The sequence below is a fragment of the Amblyraja radiata genome, chromosome 33 (assembly GCF_010909765.2).
Source record: "Amblyraja radiata isolate CabotCenter1 chromosome 33, sAmbRad1.1.pri, whole genome shotgun sequence".
Taxonomy (NCBI): Eukaryota; Metazoa; Chordata; class Chondrichthyes; order Rajiformes; family Rajidae; genus Amblyraja; species Amblyraja radiata.
Window position 1 is genome coordinate 4,953,903 of NC_045988.1, and position 19,105 is coordinate 4,973,007.

Here is a 19,105-nt window from a genome sequence, read left to right on the forward strand (position 1 = left end):
GGGGGGAGAGGATTTGATTAAAAACGTGTACTTAAACACGACGAAATGTAATGAGGAGCGGATACTTAGAAAGAAAAGTGAAATCTCTACCGAAATAGAAAAGATGTCGGCGATTCTGCGTCCGGTTTCGGAGTTGCGGGGAATCAAAGGAAGAAATGCGGCCGGAAGCCGTACATGTAAATGAATCCATTCCGATTGGACGTCCGCGAGCGTCGGGCATCGCGATTGGACGTCCGCGAGCATCGGGCATTGTGACATCGCACGGCGGGAACGAATCGAAAGGCAGAAAGGGATCCGGACGCCAGCCGGACGGATGGGGCGAGAGTTTTATATAATAGAATAGATAGATAGATAGATAGATAGATAGATAGATAGATAGATAGATAGATAGATAGATAGATAGATAGATAGATAGATAGATAGATAGATAGATAGATAGATAGATAGATAGATAGAAAGAATGAATATGATAGAAGATAGATAGAAGATGTATCGGATCATTGAGGCTCGCTGCGCTGCCGCCGCACGGCCGCTGGGGGGCGCACAGGAGGCGGGCGCTGCCGGTCTGAGTGACGGCACGCCCGGCCAATCGCAGGTCGGGTTCCCGAGGGTCGGAGGGGGAGCGGGTCGGATGGGCGGGACTTCCGGCGAGTGAGTGAGAGTCGGGTCGCGGCGGGCGGAAGTGAGTGGAACGTTGTGTCGTCCCCGGGAGCGAGTGGAACGTTGTGTCGTCCCCGGGACACAGAGATACAGCGGTGGCGGCTGCAGCCCCAGCCCAGCGGCCTGCAGGTACCTCTCCTCACCCTGCAACAGCGGCACGGCCTGCAGGTACCTCGACCCGTGCAATGCACCCTGCAGCCCTTGGCCTGGCCTGCAGGTACCTCTCCCCCACCCCCCCTCCTCACCCTGCAGCCCTGGCCCGGCCTGCAGGTACCTCGACCTGTGCAATGCACCCTGCAGCCCTTGGCCTGGCCTGCAGGCACCTCTCCCCACCTCCCCTTCTCACCCTGCAACCCTGGCCCGGCCTGCAGGTACCTCGACCTGTGCAATGCACCCTGCAGCCCTTGGCCTGGCCTGCAGGTACTTATCTCCCCCTCCTCACTCTGCAACCCTGGCACACAGAGCAGCCAGGCGCACCTCGACCCATGCAACGCACCCCGTCCTCCTCACCCTGGAAGCCCTCGGCCTGGCCTGCAGGCACCTCTCCCCTCCATCCCCATTTATGCATGCAATGCACCCATCTCTCCTTTCACTCTGCAACCCCGGGACGAAGCGGCGGCGGCTGCAGCCCTTGACTCGGCCCGGCCTGCAGGTAGCTCTCCCACCGCCATTCACGCCAATCCTCTTCATGTTTAGGCCTGGCGGTACCTCTCTCTCCATCGTGACCTGTGCAATATACCCCCCTCCCCCCTGCCCTGCAACCCTCGCCACAGACATGCTGTCCACCCCCCGCCCCGCCTGTGCATGCACGATGCACATTTTGCAGCCCAAACTCTCTCCAGAGATGCTGCCTGTCCCGCTGAGTTGCTCCAGCATTTTCAGTTCCTACACATTTCTCTGCAAAATGTTTTGCCTTCCTCCCCCCCCCAACTCTTCCTCAATGTGGGCCAACAATTGAGATGGGATGAGAATCCGGGACTAGATTAGCTATTTAAGGGATATACAAATGAATGCAAAATCATATCTGAGGTACATGAGGCCAACGAGGGAGCAGCCACATAAGTGACATTTCCAGCTGCTTGTGAACGAAGGCCCGGGCTTTTAATTTGCAAAAAAACCCACTATTTATTTTGGAATATCTCATTCCAAAGACACTTAACAGCTTAATATGTATTTATAAATATGTATCATTGTCTGAAGAAGGGTCTCGACCCAAAACGTTGCCCATTCCTTCTCTCCAGAGATGCTGTCTGTCCTGCTGAGTTACTCCAGCATTTTGTGTCTACCTTCAATTTAAACTAGCATCTGCAGTTCTATCCTGCAGCTAAATATGTATTTTTGTTACTGCATGCCAAAAATACCGAAGACTGTTTGTGACAATGTTTAATAGATGTTGATCAAAGTGATCGTTTGTCAATTGCAATGCCTTGTCAATTTCAATTCCTTGTCAAGTTCGAGACCTGAAGGGGAGGCCACAACATGGCAGGTTTGAGGATTTGAAGGTGCCGACCCTGAAGTTTGGGTCTTGGGACCAGTCTTAAGACAAAGAAGACGGATCTTTACTTGCAGGTATTCAGTCCCTGATATAACTATTGATATTCAGTCCCAGATGTAGGAGCCCCTGATAATGAATCTGACAATTTCCCATGGGGAAAGTATTCAAAGCCTGACACCAACTCTTGTGTTCAGGGTCTGATGGTAAATAAGAAGCCAAATCTGAAGAGTGGTCCTGACCTGAAATGTCATTTAGGTTAAGAATAAGGGGTAGGCCATTAAGGAGTGAGACGAAGAAAAACTTTTTCACACAAAGAGTTGTGAATCTGTGGAATTTTCTGCCACAGAAGGCAGTGGAGGCCAATTCACTGGATGTTTTCAAGAGAGAGTTAAATATAGCTCTACGGGTTAACAGAATCAAGGGATATGGGGAGGAAGCAGGAACGGGGTACTGATTTTGGATGATCAGCCATGATCATATTGTGAAGGGCTGAAAGGCCTACTCCTGCACCTGTTTTCTATGTCATCTGACCATTCCCTCCACAGATGCTGCCTGACCTGCTGATTTCCTCCAATAGTTTGTAATTTGCTACAAAAACAAACACTAGCTTCAAAATGATACACTTTTTAATCCTACAAATGTACCCAGAAACAGTTATGTTGGTCTTCATTATGAAGTGAGTCAAATTAAAAATGTAATCAAACAAAACAGAAGTGCTTGAGGAATTTGGTAGGTCAGTTGGCATCTGTGGTGGGAATGGAAGGACAATGTTTTTCACACGGAGAGTAGTGAGTATGGAATTCTCTGCCTCAGAGGGCAGTGGAGGCCGGTTCTCTGGATACTTTCAGGAGAGAGCTAGAATTCCACCGACTCGCCACTCTCTGTGAGGAAAAAGTGGATGAGAAAGTGGGATAACTATTGTGAATGGGTGATCGATGGTCAGTGCAGACTCGGTGAGCTGAAGGGCTGTTCAATGCTTTATTGTTTTTTTAACAGATGCTGCCTGTCCTGCTGAGTTCCACCAGTAATTGTGATCTGCAGTATTTAATCCCTGAACCTCTCCATCCCACTCCTCATCTGTTCTTTGCAGCCTGTCCTTCTGACCAAGCTGATGGGCACCTGTCCTAAAACTTTCTAAAATATAGGAGGCCATTCAGGCCTTTTGAGTCCATGCTACCTCTCAGCAAACCAATCCCATCGGACCCATTGTGTAGGAAGGAACTGCAGATGCCGGATTAAACCGAAGGTAGACGTTAAATGCTGGAGTAACTCAGCGGGACAGGCAGCATCTCTAGAGAGAAGGAAAGGGTGACGTTTTGTGAGCAGTGTTTGGACCCCATATCTGAGGGGGGATGTGCTGGCATTAGAGAGGGTCCAGAGGAGGCATAGTGGCCTGAACTGAGCACAGCGGTAGAGTTGTTGCCTTGCAACGCCAGAGACCCGAGTTCGATCCTGACTATGGGTGCTGTCTGTACAGAGTTTGTACACTCTCCCTGTGACTGCGTGGGTTTTCTCCGGGTGCTCCGGTTTCCTCCCACTATCCAAAGATGTACAGGTTTGAAGGTTAATTGGCTTCAGTAAAAATGATATATTGTCCACAGTGTGTAGGATAGTGCTAGTGTACAAGGTGTTTGCTGGTCTACGCAGGCTCAGTGGGCCGAAGGGACTATTTCCGTGCTGTATCTAAAGTCTGAAGAAGGTTTACGAGAATAATCTGGTGATGATTGGGATATGAGGAGCGATTGAAGGCTCTGGTTCTGTACTCACTGGAGTTTAGATGGATGGAGGGGGGGGGGGGGATCTCATTGAAATTTACCAAATAGAAAAGGCCTGTATAAAGTGGATGTGGAGAGGATATTTCCACTCAAGAGAGAGTTTAGAACCAGAGGGCACAACCTCAGAATATAAAGATGTTCCTATAGAAAGGAGATGAGGAGGAGTTTCTTTAGCCAGAGGGTGGTGAATCTGTGGAATTCATTGCCAGGCCAAGTCATTGGGTATTTTTAAAGTGGAGATTGACAGCTTCTTGATTAATAAGGGTGTCGGGGGTTATGGGGAGAAGGCAGGAGAGAGCGATTGTGAGGGAAAAAATGATTGACTGTGTTTGAATGGTGGAGCAACTCTAGGTCAGGCTCCAGAGATGCTGCCTGACCCATTGAGTTGCTCCATGTCCTACTTTGTACTCCAGGGATGCTGCCTGACCCACTGTAAGACTGCTTGGTATTTTTTTTTAATCAAATTCTTTGCTGTTAAGATTCATTGCTAGTAAACCTTTTCCCTTGCCGATTCTGTTATAGAAACAGTGATTTAATCGGGAGGACGTCGGTGAGTCCTGACGGAACGACGAGACTGGCTTAAGGTCTACACGGGACATCATAAACCTTGAGGTAAACGACTGTTGTTTCAGCTTGAATGCAACAGAAAGCGCATTGAATGAATGGTTGTAAAAGGTCGGCACAGTAATGCAGTGGCCGTTGCTGCTGTCTGTGTGGAGTTTGCACGTTCTGAGGGAACTCTAGACTCCTATATCCCAGACATATGCAGGTTAATAGGGTAGGGGGGGTCGGGGTGGAGTTGACGGGCAGGTCATTGTCAATGCTGCTATGTTTGTCACAGTTTCAACTGCCCAGTGAAATTATTTTTGGATATATTCATCATCATCATCGGCGGTCACTCGAAACAAGTATGACTGTCCTCCCCTCTCCATCCTTATATGGAGGACGCCTGTGCGTGACTTTATCGTGGGGAGACTGGTGCACAGACGGCCATCCTTGACAGATCTGGGTCAGGATCCAGTGGCGTGGAGTCCAAGACGACCGGAGACCCTTTCCTGCTGCAGCCTTCATCCGCCTTCCCAGCCGTTGTGACTAAGGTCCACTAAGGTCAGCCATCGTCCTCCGCCTGTTCCACCGTTGAGGTCTTGGTTGGATTACTCGTTGTCAGAGACCTCCCCCTCGACCTTACCACCATGGGTGTCCCTACCAGGAGCGTAGCTCCAGACGGCATCGCTCTCAGGACCACACAAGCTTCTCCACCACGACAAGGTGACAATCCACGGAGACAATTACACATGCGGATGCCACCATTAAGTTCAAAGTCTGGTCGGCCCGCTCGCTCGATGTACTTCTGGAGCAGTTCCCGTGAATCAATGTCCCCTCCCATCTCACCCGTCCATCTTTGTGTCCCGGTGGCGCCTCCTGCAGCCTACATGAAGGCACTGCAGGCATTACCCCCCTGTTCACCCTCCTACCCGGCTTCCGGCATGCCCGGCCCCCTCACGGTTACACCGTCTGATGAGCCGTCGGGCGACGAGCCGTCAAAACCCACCGAGAGAAACAAATGAGGGAGGGGGCCTTGCTGCCACATGCGAGGACATGTTGTCGACATTGGGTTGAGTTTCTCACTCTGATTCCCGGGAGAACGCTGAGCCTCTGTGCGGGAGGGGGAGCGAGATGGAACAGGTCAGGGGATGCTGCTCCATCTGCTTCAGGGAAGCACAATGACTAATGGCAGGACTGGGGCCGGCCACGGGCTCCAGCTCCCGAGAGACAAGGTGTGGAAGAAGTTACTCCACTGGTTATATTAAATCTTTCCCCTCTCACCTTAAACCAATGTCACCTGGTTCGTGATTCCTCTACCCCGGCTCAAAGACTGTGCATCCACCCAATCTTTTGACCTCATGATTGTATACACTTCTGTAAGATCACCCCTCAGCCTCCTGCGCTCCAAGGAATAAAGTCCCAGCCTGCCCAACCTCTCCCTACAGCTCAGTCCTGGCAACATCCATGTAAATCTCTGCACTAAATGCCTTGTTGGACTATCATCCAGTCTGTTGTATTAGTAGCTCATGGTTGTGCACCATCTGTTGCAGTTGTACAAGACATCGGTGAGGCCACATTCAGAGCATTGCTTTCAGTTCTGATCACTCTGTCATAGTGAAGATGTTGTCAAGTTGGAAAGGGTGTAGAGAAGAGTTATGGGGATGTTGCCAGGACTCGAGGGCCCAGATATAAAGGGAGAATTTGGCACAGATTAGGTTTAGAGGGATATGGGCCAAATGGTGAGACTAGTGTAGATGGGGCATGTTGGTTGGTGTGGGCAAGTTAGGCCAAAGGGCCTGTTTCCAAACTATATTGACACTATAACTCTATCTGTGTCAAAGCATGACATGATATGCTGACTAAGATGCCCCATATAGAGTTGCTGCCTTACAGCACCAGAGACCCGGGTTCGATCCCGACTACGGGTGCTGTCTGTACGGAGTTTGTACGTTCTCCCCGTGACTGAGTGGGCTTGCTCCGGGTGCTCCGGTTTCCTCCAACACTCCAAGGACTTGCGGGCTTGCAGGTTAATTTGTTCCAGTAAAAATTGTAAATTGTCCCCATTGTGTCGGATAGCGCTAGTGTGCGGGGATCGCTGGTTGGCCCGGACTCGGTGGGCCGAAGGGTATGTGTTTCCGTGCTAAACTAAAAAGCTCAATTTATTTCGGAGACTCGAACATTCTCTGCACTAGGGGTCAGAATGTTCACCAGTAAAATGAGTTTTTTCCGTAAATTGGCTTTTAAGAACCAGCAATGTAATTTCCTCAGAACATGTTGTGCAGCAAAGCAGATGGAAACAGTTCCAGCATTTATCTTTAAGTTGTTGGCAGTGCTTGAGATGAGGACGAGAATAGTTTTAGTTTAGTTTAGAGAGACACAGTGTGGAAACAGGCCCTTCAGCCCATCAGATCCACGCCGACCGTAGATCATTTGTCGTCAGTGATTCTGCGTTACCTCAATTTCGTGGACCACTCCCTACACGCTGCGGGCAATTTACAGAGGGCCCATTAACCTACAAACCTGCACGTCTTTGGAGTGTGGGAGGAAACCGGAGATCCTGGAGACAACCCACGGGGTCACAGGGAGGATGTGGGTTTCTGGCCCCTGAAGGGCAGTAGCTCTAACGCTTGACGCAGCTTTACAGGCGCTTCAGACGGAACAAGGCAAAATGAATATGAAATAAATTATCCGTTATTTTTGCGCATGTTCTCCCCGTGGGTTTTCTCCGAGATCTTCGGTTTCCTCCCACACTCCAAAGACGTACAGGTTTGTAGGTTAATTGGCTTGGTGTATATATAAATTGTCCCTAGTGTGTGTAGGATAGTGTTAGTGTGCGGGGATTGCTGGTCGGCGCGGACTCTGCGGGATGAAGGGCCTGTTTCCGCCCTGTATCCACCCTAAACTAAACTAAATAAACTAGGGTAGCGCAGATGGTATGAGGAGGCGCTGCCTCACACCGCCAGAGACCCGAGTTTGATTCTGACCTCGCATGCTGCCTGTGTGGAGTTTGCATGTTCTCCCTGTCACTTCCCTGTGTATCTCTAAACGCCCAATGCACTAATGCTTGGGAAGGTGTGACTGCAGTGGCTGCTTTCTGGGAAACTGTTGAACTCATCACAGACATCTTGGTCTCACATATATTTTATTTTTATTTTTTTTTTATTTTTTTATTTATTAGAAGTACGGTAAATTACAATAACACACAACACATATATCTTAATACATTTTTTGTACCACTTCATTTTTTTTTTTTAAGCTTTAAGAAAAAGATAGAAGTAAGGAAAGTAAAGAAGGTGCGCAAGAGTCGTGAAGTGCAAGAGAGTGTTGGGAAAAGAAAGCCCCTTAGAAATGAAGTTAGAGAAGGAAGTAAAGTAAGAAAGTAGACCCTAGAAAAGAAAGAAAAAGAAAGTAAGGACAATCGCTCTATTATAACCTTAAACTCCGCAGAAAGACCACCAACCAAGTCTGTTTTTGTTGTTTTACCTCCCATTGCCAGGTCCTGATTTTATTTATTTATTTATTTTTAAAATTACTATTGCACCTCATGCTTGTAATAGGTCCATAAACGTAGACCACGTCTTTTGGAATTGGTTTGCTTTACCTGCTAAGAGGAATCTCATCTCTTCCAGATGTAATGTTTCAAACATATTTGATGTCCACATTTTTATTGTTGGTGTGGGCGCATTTTTCCAGAATTTAAGTATGAGCTTTTTTCCCATTATTAGCCCGTAATTGAGTAAATTCTTCTCACATTTAGATCGGGTTTGTAGCTGAGCCGCCGGAGCCCCACGGGGACGTCGGGCCCCACCGGAGCCGCGGACCCCCCACCAGGCTTCACCCCTGGCCTCCACCCCCGGGACAGCATGAGTCAAGAGGTGCTCAACTCTGCTGCTGTTCCTCTCTATGCCGAGGACATCCAGGGAGACGGACGCTGGCACTCACAGGTAAGTGGAGCCGGCCCTGCCTTACACCGCTGGTACATCTGCAACTCTGGTGTGTGTGTGTGTGTATGGATATGTGTGTGTACATACACACACGCATATATACACATATTTATATATTATTATATATATATGTATATTTGTGTATGCGTGTATACATAAACACATAGATATACACACACTATATTTGTATATACATGTATGTATATTTGTGTATCTATGTGTGTGTGTATATATTGTATATGTGTGTGCACATACACACACGCATATATTCACATATATTCAATTCAATTCAACTTTAATGTCATTGCACAGATACAAGTATGGGTACAACGAAATGCAGTTTAGCGTCAGTCCATAGTAATAGTGCAATATAGAAATAAAAATACAGAATAAGCAAACAATGTGGACGGAGAGACTGGAGAAATCTATCGGCGGGACTCCGAGTTCAGCAATGTGATAGTGTTGTTGTAGAAGCTGTTCCTCATCCTACTAGTACGAGACCTGAGGCTCCTGTACCGCCTCCCTGATGGGAGGAGGGCAAACAGTCCATGGTTGGGGTGGGAGGGGACTTTGATGATCTTCCCGGCCCGTCTCAGACACCGTTTTCGGTGGAGGGCATCCATGGCAGGGAGCGGGGCACCGATGATGTATTGAGCGGTTTTCACCACCCGTTGTAGTGCCTTCCTGTCCGCTACGGTGCAGCTGCTGTACCATACCGTGAAGTGGGTGGTCAGGATGCTTTCGATGGTACAGCGGTAAAAGTTGGTCAGGATCTGGGGGGACAGGTGAGCTTTCTTGAGCCTCCTCAGGAAGTAAAGGCGCTGCTGCGCCTTTTTGATCAGCTTGGAGGTGTTGAGGGACCAGGACAGATCCTCCGAGATGTGTACCCCGAGGAATTTGTAGCTGGAGACGCGCTTCACCTCAGTCCCGTTTATATGGATGGGGGTATGTCTGCCCCCTCTGATTTTCCTGAAGTCAACAATAATTTCCTTCGTCTTCTTGGAGTTGAGGACGAGGTTATTGTTGGCACACCAGACTGCCAGGTGCTGGACCTCCTCTCTGTAGGCTGACTCGTCATTGTCACTGATCAGTCCTACCACCGTGGTGTCGTCGGCAAATTTAATGATGGCGTTGGAGCCATTCTTAGGGATGCAGTCATGGGTGAAGAGGAAGTAGAGGAGAGGGCTGAACACACAGCCCTGTGGCACGCCGGTGTTCAGTGTTGTAGTGGAGGAGGTGAGGTTGTTGACTGTGGTCTGTTGGTGAGGAAATCCAGTGTCCAGTTGCAGAGGGAGGTGGAGATGCCAAGTCCGCTGAGTTTGGTGATCAAGCTGGCGGGGATGACAGTGTTAAAGGCGGAGCTGAAATCAATGAACAGCATCCTGATGTAGGTGTTATTGCTGTTCAGGTGGGTCAGGGCAGAGTGTAGGGCCGCCGATATGGCGTCCTCTGTAGACCTGTTGGTCCGGTAGGCAAACTGATGGGGTCCAGTATGGGGAGGAGGCTGGCTTTGACGTGAGCCAGGATCAGCCGCTCAAAGCACTTTGCAATGACAGGGGTGAGTGCCACTGGGCGGAAATCGTTGCGACTCCCTGTAGCTGATTGTTTGGGCACTGGCACGATGGTTGATGTCTTGAGGCAAGTGGGGACAACACCCTGGGCCAGTGACAGATTGAAAATGTCAGTGAAGACCAGGGATAGTTGTCCAGCATATGCCCTGAGCACCCGCCCGGGGATGCCATCAGGGCCGGCAGCTTTGTGCTCATTCACCTTGCTCAGTGCATCTTGTACAGCAGAGGAGGAGAGACTGAGGGGTTGTTCATTCGGGGGTGGAGCAACTTTGATGGCTGGAGTTTTGTTGTCCCGGTCAAAGCGAGCATAGAAATGGTTTAGCTCGTCCGGAAGGGAGGCGTTGTCTCGGGGGGGGTGTTAACTTTCTGGTAATCGGCAAGGGATTTGATTCCTTGCCACATGCGCCTGGGGTCAGAGTTGTTTTGGAAATGCTCCTCAATCCGCCGTTTGTGATTGAGTTTAGCATTCCTAATTCCCATTTCAGATTGGCCCTGGATGAGCTGTATCCCTCAGCGTTGCCAGATCTGAAAGCGGCATCGCGAGCCTTCAGCAGGAGTCTGACCTCCCTGCTCATCCACGGCTTCTGGTTAGGGAAGGTCTTTATCTCTTTGTGGGTAGTGACGTTGTCAGTGCAGAATTTTATATAGTCCAAAACTGTTGAGGTGTATGAGTTGATGTCCACTTGGGAGTTAAAGGTGGCCTGGGTGGCGAACAGACTCCAGTCTGTTTGCTGAAACTGTTCCTGTAAAACAGAGACAGCCCCCTCAGGCCAAATCTTCACTGTCCTCACGGTAGGTTTCACACGTCTGATCAGAGGTGTGTATTTGGGGAGCAGGAACAGAGAGAGGTGGTCAGACTGTCCAAGGTGGGGGAGGGGGAGGGCTTTGTAGGCTTCGGTAATATTAGTATATACTAAGTCCAGAATATTGTTTCCTCTGGTTGGGCAGGAAACATGCTGATGGAACCTGGGGAGTACAGTTATATATGTCAGTGCAGGCAGGGAGGGGCCGAATGGCCACCTGGGGCTCTCGCGCCGTCCGTGTCCCAGGTGAGCGTTAACCCCGCTTCCACTCGGTGTCGGCCACGATAACCTCGAGCACCACGGGATTACGCGGGGTTTGCCGTGAAACGGACACCACGGTCTGAGCGCTCTCTCCGCTTGCAGCACAGTCGTTTCGTCTTGGACTGCAAGGACAAGGAGCCCGACATTCTCTTTGTGGGTGATTCCATGGTGCAGCTTCTCCACCAGTACGAGGTACGTGTATGTGTCCCCCTCCCCTTCCTCCTCCCCCTCCTCCTCCCCTTCCTCCTCCTCCTCCTCCCCTTCCTCCCCCTCCTCCTCCCCCTCCCCCTCCTCCTCCCCCTCCCCCTCTTCATGCCCCCCTCCTCCTCCCTCCTTCCTTGATTGTCACCTGTAACAAGCTGCAGTGAGATTCTTTATTTCTGCACACACAGTGGACCAGAGTCAACGCAAAGGCGTCGATAAAGTTACAAAATGTCCTCGTCCCCCCCTCATTTCCCCCTACCCCCTCCACATCAGCCACCTCGAAGCTGTGATCTCGTCTGTGGGGACTCCGACTCCACCTCTGCTCCGACCCCACCATCTCGCTCAACCACTCACCCCGTGCCCGTGGGCGAGACCTCCGCGGTGGGCGGGTCGCCGGTGCTGCCGCTGTAGTTGACCCAGACACTCCACTGTCCCTGGTGTTGCTGAGAACACGGCCGTCTAAGGAAGAGTCCTTCCCCAATACACTAGAAGGTAAATAAGGGCGGACACCACAAGACTCTTAGTTTAGCTTCGAGATACAGCACGGAAACTGGCCCTTCGGCCCACCAGGTCCGAACCGACCAACGATGACCCCGTCCGTATACCAGCACTATCCTACACGCTAGGGACAGTTTACAATTTACAATTTTTATGGAAGCCAATTAACCTGCAAACGTGGAGTGTGGGAGGAAACCGGAGCGTCCAGAGGAAACCCACACAGTCACGGGGAGAACGGACAAACTCCGTACAGACAGCACCCGTAGGTAGTCAGGATCTAACCCGGGTGGGTGGTGCTGTCAGGCAGCAACTCTGCCGCTGCGCCACCGTGCCGTGGTGGAATGGTGTGTGTCCTGGCGTCTGGTCCGCGCTGATTTAACTGTGCCGCCGTGCTCTTTGTTACGACAGATCTGGAGGGAGCTGTTCTCGCCTCTACACGCGCTCAACTTTGGCATCGGCGGCGACACCACGCGGCACGTACTCTGGAGGCTGGAGAACGGGGAGCTGGAAAATATTAAACCCAAGGTACGGGGGCAGAGGAGTTGGTCCCAAACAGACCCACGGGGTTGCAGCGTTCAACCTCCCATGAGCCAGGTTATTGCCTTGAAATTGCATGACCTAAGCTGCCTGTTTGCCAACACCTTGGTCTGTAGTATTAATATTCCTTTCGGCAAGAAAATGCGGCGTCTTTACCTGGTCCGGCATCTCAGGTGAGTGCTGGCTCACCAATGTGGTTAGTTTGGGGATTCAGCTTGGAAACGGGCCCTTCGGCCGTCGAGCCCGTGCCAACCAGCCATTGGGGGTATTTGGGAATGGCCAATAACTGCTGATGTTGCCACGATGGTCCGTATCCTGTAAGTAGATAGTTTAGTGTGTTATTGTCATGTGTACCGAGCTACAGTGAAAAGCTTTTCTCTTCTGTTTAAATGGGACTGATCCACATTTTAGACTTTAAGTTCATTGAGGTTAGTGCAATACATGTTTATTTTAGCAATACCGCATGGAAACAGGCCCACCGAGTCCACGCCGAAACATCGATCGCCCATTCACACTAGTTCCGTGTTATCCCACTCTCTCCTCCACTCCCGACACACCGGGTCCAATGTTACACAGGGCCAATCGACCCTGCGAAGCCGCGGGTCTTAGCGATGTGGGAGGAAGAGACCCGCGCGGTCACAGGGAGAGCGTGCAAACCCCCGCACGCAGACGGCACCCGAGGTCAGGATCGAACCCGGGTCTCTGGGGCTGTGACGGTTGATGTTGGCATTGAGTCGGGATGTTCGCTGCTTGCAGGTGGTCGTACTCTGGGTGGGGACCAACAATCACGAGCACTCGGCAGAGGAAGTGGTCGGCGGGATCGAGGCGATCGTGCAGCTGATTAACGGCCACCAGCCCCAGGCTAAGGTGCTGGTGTTGGTGAGTGAACGCTTTACCCTGCCCACTGCTTCTCAGATTCTCTTCCTGTTCCACCTTTCTATCCTGTTCTTTTTATTTCTAACCCATTCTATTTTTTCTATTATTATTTTTAGTGTTAGGCTTGTATTCACTGGAGTTTAGAAGGATGAGGGGATATCTTATAGAAACATATAAAATTACATATGGACTGGACAAGCTAGATGCAGGAAAAATATTCCCAATGTTGGGCGAGTCCAGAACCAGGGGCCACACAGTCTTAGAATAAAGGGGAGGCCATTTAAGACTGAGGTGAGAAAAAACTTTTTCACCCAGATAGTTGTGAATTTATGGAATTCCCTGCCACAGAGGGCAGTGGAGGCCAAGTCACTGGATGGATTTAAGAGAGAGATAGATAGAGTTCTAGGGGCTAGTGGAGACAAGGGATATGGGGAGAAGGCAGGCACGGGTTATTGATAGGGGACGATCAGCCATGATCACAATGAATGCACCTATTTTCTATGTTTCTATTACTTTTCTTTCTATCATATTATATTTTTATTTTATCATCTTTATTTCTATTATTGTTATTTCTACCCTATTCTATTTTGTTTCTCCTATTTCTTCTGTCTCCTTTTTGTAAATGGGGTTCGGGGTGAGCTGACTGTACCAATAAAAAGACACGGCACTGGAGTAAACTCAGCGGATCGGGCAGCATCTCTGGAGAATGAGGATTGGTGACGTTTCAGGTCAGGGCCGAGGAAGCTGGACATGGGGGGGGGGGGGGGGCAAAGCCTGGCACGGACTGTGAACGGAGCTGCAGATGCTGGTTTAAACCAAAGTCTGCAACTGATAGTTGGATATTGGTGGGGGGAGAGGGGATTCGCAAATGGGTGGATATAGTCTTCGAGTTCATCCAGCAGTTTTGACGGAGAAACAAGGAACTGCAGATGATGGATTCCAGAGAAAGACACAATGTGCTGGAGTAACTCAGCCGGTCAGGAAACATCGCTGGAGAACGTGGATGGGTGACGGTATGAAACGTCACCTATCCATGTTTTGCTACCCGTCCCGCTGAGATAGTCCAGCACGTTGTGTCTACCTTCTGTGGGCAGGTGATGGTTTGGGTCCCGACTTGGAGCGCCACCTCTCCACGATGCTGCGTGGCCCGCTGAGATAGTCCAGCACGTTGTGTCACTCTTGGTAGACCGCGCTGCGTGCTGCTGTTACGGTGTCCACGTCACACGCTCTCACTGCCTGCTGACCCGTGCTCTGCTCTTCTCCCCATCAGAGTCTCCTGCCCCGGGGGGAGAAGCCGAACCCACTGCGGGAGAAGAACGGGCAGGTGAACCAGCTGCTGAAGAGCTCCCTGGTGAAGTTCCCCAAGATGCAGCTCCTCAACGTGGACGCGGGCTTCGTGCACTCGGACGGCACCATCTCCCACCATGACATGTTCGACTACCTGCACCTCACCCAGATGGGCTACGCCAAGGTGTGCAAGCCCGTCTACGAACTGCTGGTTCAGCTGCTGGAGGAAACACCCGAAGAGAAGCAGGCCAACCTGGCGTGATCGCTTCACGGTCCTTCCCCCTCTCATCGCTGGAGCGGAGCCAACTCTCGAGACCCGTCACTGCCTGGAGCACCCAAGTAAAGGCACCTTTGTTGTATCAGTACAAGTGTAGGGTCCTCTCCGAATTGGATGCATTCATTCCCCATAGCAAAGCAGTCCATGCATTAGAGGCCACAGCGCAGCTAAATATATACATTGCTCTTTTTACTGTCATTAGGCAAAATGTCTTTCCTATTAAAACATAAGTGTGTGTCTGCAGTAATTAGCCAGTGGTTTTCATGCGGTAGAATCAAGCACTCATGAATCGCACTGATTTTATAGCTGATTTGATATAACGGGCCCACTTCCAGCCAACTCTCTTTTAAACATAGAGCAGCCAGAGTAGTTAAAATATTTCCTTCTATATGGTGCAGAGTTCCCTTGTGTGTGTATATAGTTTCTCCACTGGGTGACACCAGTCTACATTGCTGTAAGTAAAAACTACCCGGTGTGGAGTTGCCATCTAGTGGTAGTGAGTGGAACACACAAGGGCCCATCACACCAGGCTTGCACATTGACAATATTTCCTGCATTGTGTAAATATAGTATGTCACAGGGGGGGTGGGGGGGGGGGCTTTCTATTCACATCTCCAAGTTTTTAACCTGTTGTATTTGAATCGGAAGGAGAAAAATCCTGGTGCCCGTGTTGAGACGTTAACTGGTTCTGATACAGTTTGCCCGAACAAGAACCGACGACACCTAATGTGAAGGAAGGAACTGCAGATGCTGGATACAGACAAAAAAAGCTGGAGTAACTCAGCGGGACAGGCAGCATCTCTGGAGAGAAGGAATGGGTGATGTTTCAGGTTGAAGCCCTCCTTCAGACTGAAACGTCACCTATCCCTTTTCTCCTGAGATGCTGCCTGACATGCTGAGTTACTCCAGCTTTTTGTGTCTGTATCAGCCATCCTAACATGGGTTGCAAAGTGAGCCTTTAGTTCGTTTTAATCGCTTTTAATGTCCTCCTCCCAGCATTTTATTATAGTTCCGGTTCCCCCTTACTTGTGCTGCGGGGAAAGTGATGGCTCGGTCCGTGTTTAGACACCTGCATGACGTTGTCTGAATCTTCGAGTTAGTTACTGCCGACCCAGATTCTGGATGCTCCATTGCAGTTAAGAGGTTTGCAGCAATTGCATAAAATGCACGGCTTCCCGCCCGCGACATATCGTAAAACTGCAGCGTTGCACAGGGTTGAGGTTCCTGACAACGCCAAACCATCCGCCAGAATAACGTGGCTGCCGCTGTGTTTACGGGCGGGTCAGGTGATTAAATCAATGAGGACACAAGGAACTGTGGATGCTTGCGTGGAACACAAGGTGCTGCAGTAACTCAGCGGGCCAGGCAGCATCTCTGGAGGACATGGATGGTTGACGCTTCCCAGTTTGAAGTACGGCTCCTGGCCTGAAACATCGCCCATCCACGTGCTCCACAGAGGCTGCCTGACCCACTGAGTTACTCCGGCACTTTGTGTCATGGTTAAATCAGTGATTTGCAGGGCATTGAATCCAGGAGAATAGAAGAGTGTTTAGAATGAGTTAGGACTTGGCCCCTCTGAGGAAGAATAAATATCTCATCGCCCTCGTCTGCATGCTGACTCTGACTTTACTATGTGGCTTTTGCTTGGGTTCGCTGTGGGCAAAGAGAAAACACTATTTACCCTGCACAGTTTGTCTGCAGGCATCTTTGTGTGTGTGTGTGTGTGTGTGTGTGTCAGGGAGAGGAACGATCTGTGCGAGCCCCTCACATTCTACTTTAAGTTGGATTAATTCTGCTAATCACGGGAAGCAAATGCTTGTGCTGATTTTAAAACTCTTTTTGTCGCTTAATCTCCACTGATGCTCTTTGCCGGGATCATGTCGTGCAGGGCACTGTAATGTAGTACGTACCCATTGCAGGCTGGAATTCACATTTCACACCAACCTGTTTTTGTTTCCTTCCATAGCCTGAGAAAAATTATTGTTTTTCTAACAAGAAATCTAAGAAGGAAAAAAAAAAATTCTTCTTTTATTTAGGTTCCTTATTTTTAAATCCTGATTGAAAAATACTCATTTGTAACCAAGGCCTCTGCACTGAGCCTGGTGAAGGAATGCGCGCTAATGCAGGCTGTGGGTTGCAGGATCCACTGCATCACTGCGCCTCCCAGTGGTTGAACGACCCCACTCCACCTAGAAGTGCACAAGTTATCCAGTATTAGCATTGGCAGCTTACCCCATTAACCCTGCACTGAATCAGATACCTGCCTGCTTTCTGAAACACCCCTGGCAGCGCTAAGCTTGTATTTTAACTTCCTGCCCCCTTTCAAATTCTTATGGAGTTGCTGCCACAGACTGGCCGCGTTGTCGGTGGGGTAGTCACTGTGGGGTTCATCTTCCACATTAGTTCAACGCTTTTTGGAAAGGTTTGCAGGTCGCAATAGGACTGATTCCCAGAACTGGTCCCAGTGTGGGCAGGGCTGACAGTGTGGGGCCCAGGATAGGCGTGAGATGCTTATAACGGGTTTGGTAAAGAGAAAAATCGGTCTTTGCGAGAAGTACGGGTAAGAGACCTCCACACACACGGGCACTGTTTAGATAAAAACACGCACTCCACAGTAGAGATGCTTCACTTAAGGAGGAAAGTAGACCATGATCAACTAAATCCTTTAAATACCTACATGACGGGCTTTATAGACACCTCGAATGCGGCCATTGCACTTTGTGTTTTTAGATGCCCGGTTTATTGTGATATATTTTTAACTTAATTCCGGCAAGTTGTGTGGCTTTGGGCAGCCCTGCTCTCGACTATCACCAAGACGTCACTCTTGGTTTGAGGGAGGGAACACTGCAGAAGGACTCTGTAGCGGCATTGCTCCCGGAAATCTAATGAGATAATGACTTGCTTTGGCTACTTTGAGCCCGAGTTCTTCGGCAAAACCGTGAATGCCAGCCGCGAGCCACTCCAGCGAAGGGGGTCACTTGTAGATTAGTCACTTGCCAGCGTGCTGTAGATTTTCCTGATGATCTGTGTGTATCTTCAGCGGGACCGAGTCTGTTCTTGTGCGGGAAGGATTAACAATTTGGTGTGTGTGTGTGTGCCGGATAAGGTAGTGACTTCATGTAATTTATTACCCTCCATCTACATTGAATGTACCTGAAAATGCCCGAGTTTAAAATACATTGCATTGCAAGATGCATTACTGACCTTGCAGCCTAACGATAAGATATTTTGACATTACACAATCTTCTGAAATCCGCAACGTAGATGTTGACGTCAAATTATAAGGGATTCCTGCACGTACTTCCTCCCTGGGTACTTGAGCAGAGTCGTAGATTTGCTACACAGGAGGAGGCCATTTGGCCCATCGTATCTCCTGCTACTTGGAAAAAGAACTCCCCGGTCTAATCCCACCCATCGGACATGGTCCGTAGTCCCACAGTTTGCGGCTCACCAAGTTCACACCCAAGTTCCCCAACTTAAATTCTGGGTAATAATGAATGGAGCAGCTTCTACAAGACTACAAGCTCGTAATAGAGGGTGAATGTATACTTTGTATGGAGAAATGTTCCTTTTACAGAGTCCTTAATTCCAAGGGTTTATTCTCTTCCATTCCCCATACGCAGATAAAACGATACATTATTTTTTAAGCATATATGGTTGTAGAGGGCTATCTGAAACATGGGACCACGTTTGTTGGCACACTACATGGATTGGGAAATATATCCTCCAATTGCTTTTATGAACCTCTTTCCTCCCTGCTCATATTTTACGATTGGCATGTATGATCTCTGCATCAGACTATGCTTCCAGAAACACATTGTATAGTGATGCTTGATAAAAACTGCTGTAGCCAAATACTTGTCTGTAATATTCAAGAGTGAAGAAAGCATACAGTACTATTTGTGTCTTGTTTTGAGTGACTCGCTGAATGGTAGTGTGTATATGCTTATTTAATAAACAAGAATGTGTAACTGTTATCAGAGATCTGAGCAGTGGTGTGTTGTGCTTCCACGTACTGTCATTTATGCTTCCATGTAATACTGTAATATTAAAAATAGTTTGAAACTTTGCAGCTGGTTCTGACGTGTGGTAGGGGCGTGATCTCCACACTCGGGGACTGATGTTTCACTGAGCTCCATCCGGCCCCTGCATTCAGTGTCGTTGCATTGGGAAAGTAGAATGCGTCACTGATACTGCCTTGAAACGTACGAAGGCCCCCACTAAAATATTAAGTATAGAAGTTGGCAGCTCATGTTGCAGTTGCATAAGACGTTGGTGAGGCCGCATTTAGAGTAGACAAAAGTGCTGGAGAAACTCAGCGGGTGCGGCAGCATCTATGGAGTGAAGGAAATAGGCAATGTTTCAGGCTGA

At 49.4% G+C, this 19,105-nt stretch overlaps 1 protein-coding gene across 6 annotated transcripts; it reads left to right on the forward strand.

Annotated features, from left to right (window-relative positions):
- The first annotated feature begins 657 nt into the window (after window positions 1-657).
- Window positions 658-18,803, forward strand: pafah1b2 (platelet activating factor acetylhydrolase 1b catalytic subunit 2). Of its 6 annotated transcripts, none has more exons than XM_033049941.1 (8): window positions 658-789; window positions 2,113-2,229; window positions 4,453-4,542; window positions 8,234-8,420; window positions 11,158-11,247; window positions 12,166-12,282; window positions 13,051-13,173; window positions 14,441-18,803. In XM_033049941.1, the coding sequence occupies exons 4-8, from the start codon at window positions 8,340-8,342 to the stop codon at window positions 14,717-14,719; spliced, it is 690 nt and encodes a 229-aa protein (XP_032905832.1). In that variant the 5' UTR covers window positions 658-789; window positions 2,113-2,229; window positions 4,453-4,542; window positions 8,234-8,339; the 3' UTR covers window positions 14,720-18,803. The 6 variants fall into 6 exon arrangements, with proteins under 6 accessions (XP_032905832.1, XP_032905834.1, XP_032905833.1 ...); XM_033049942.1 differs by having other exon boundaries at window positions 664-828; XM_033049943.1 differs by lacking the exon at window positions 2,113-2,229.
- Window positions 18,804-19,105: the final 302 nt, after the last annotated feature.

Coding starts and splice junctions, on each gene's coding strand:
- pafah1b2 (XM_033049941.1), top strand. CDS start 8,340: ATGAGTCAAGAGGTGCTCAACTCTGCTGCTGTTCCTCTCTATGCCGAG. Junction 11,248..12,165: donor AGCTTCTCCACCAGTACGAG/GTACGTGTATGT, acceptor TTGTTACGACAG/ATCTGGAGGGAGCTGTTCTC. Junction 12,283..13,050: donor TGGAAAATATTAAACCCAAG/GTACGGGGGCAG, acceptor CGCTGCTTGCAG/GTGGTCGTACTCTGGGTGGG.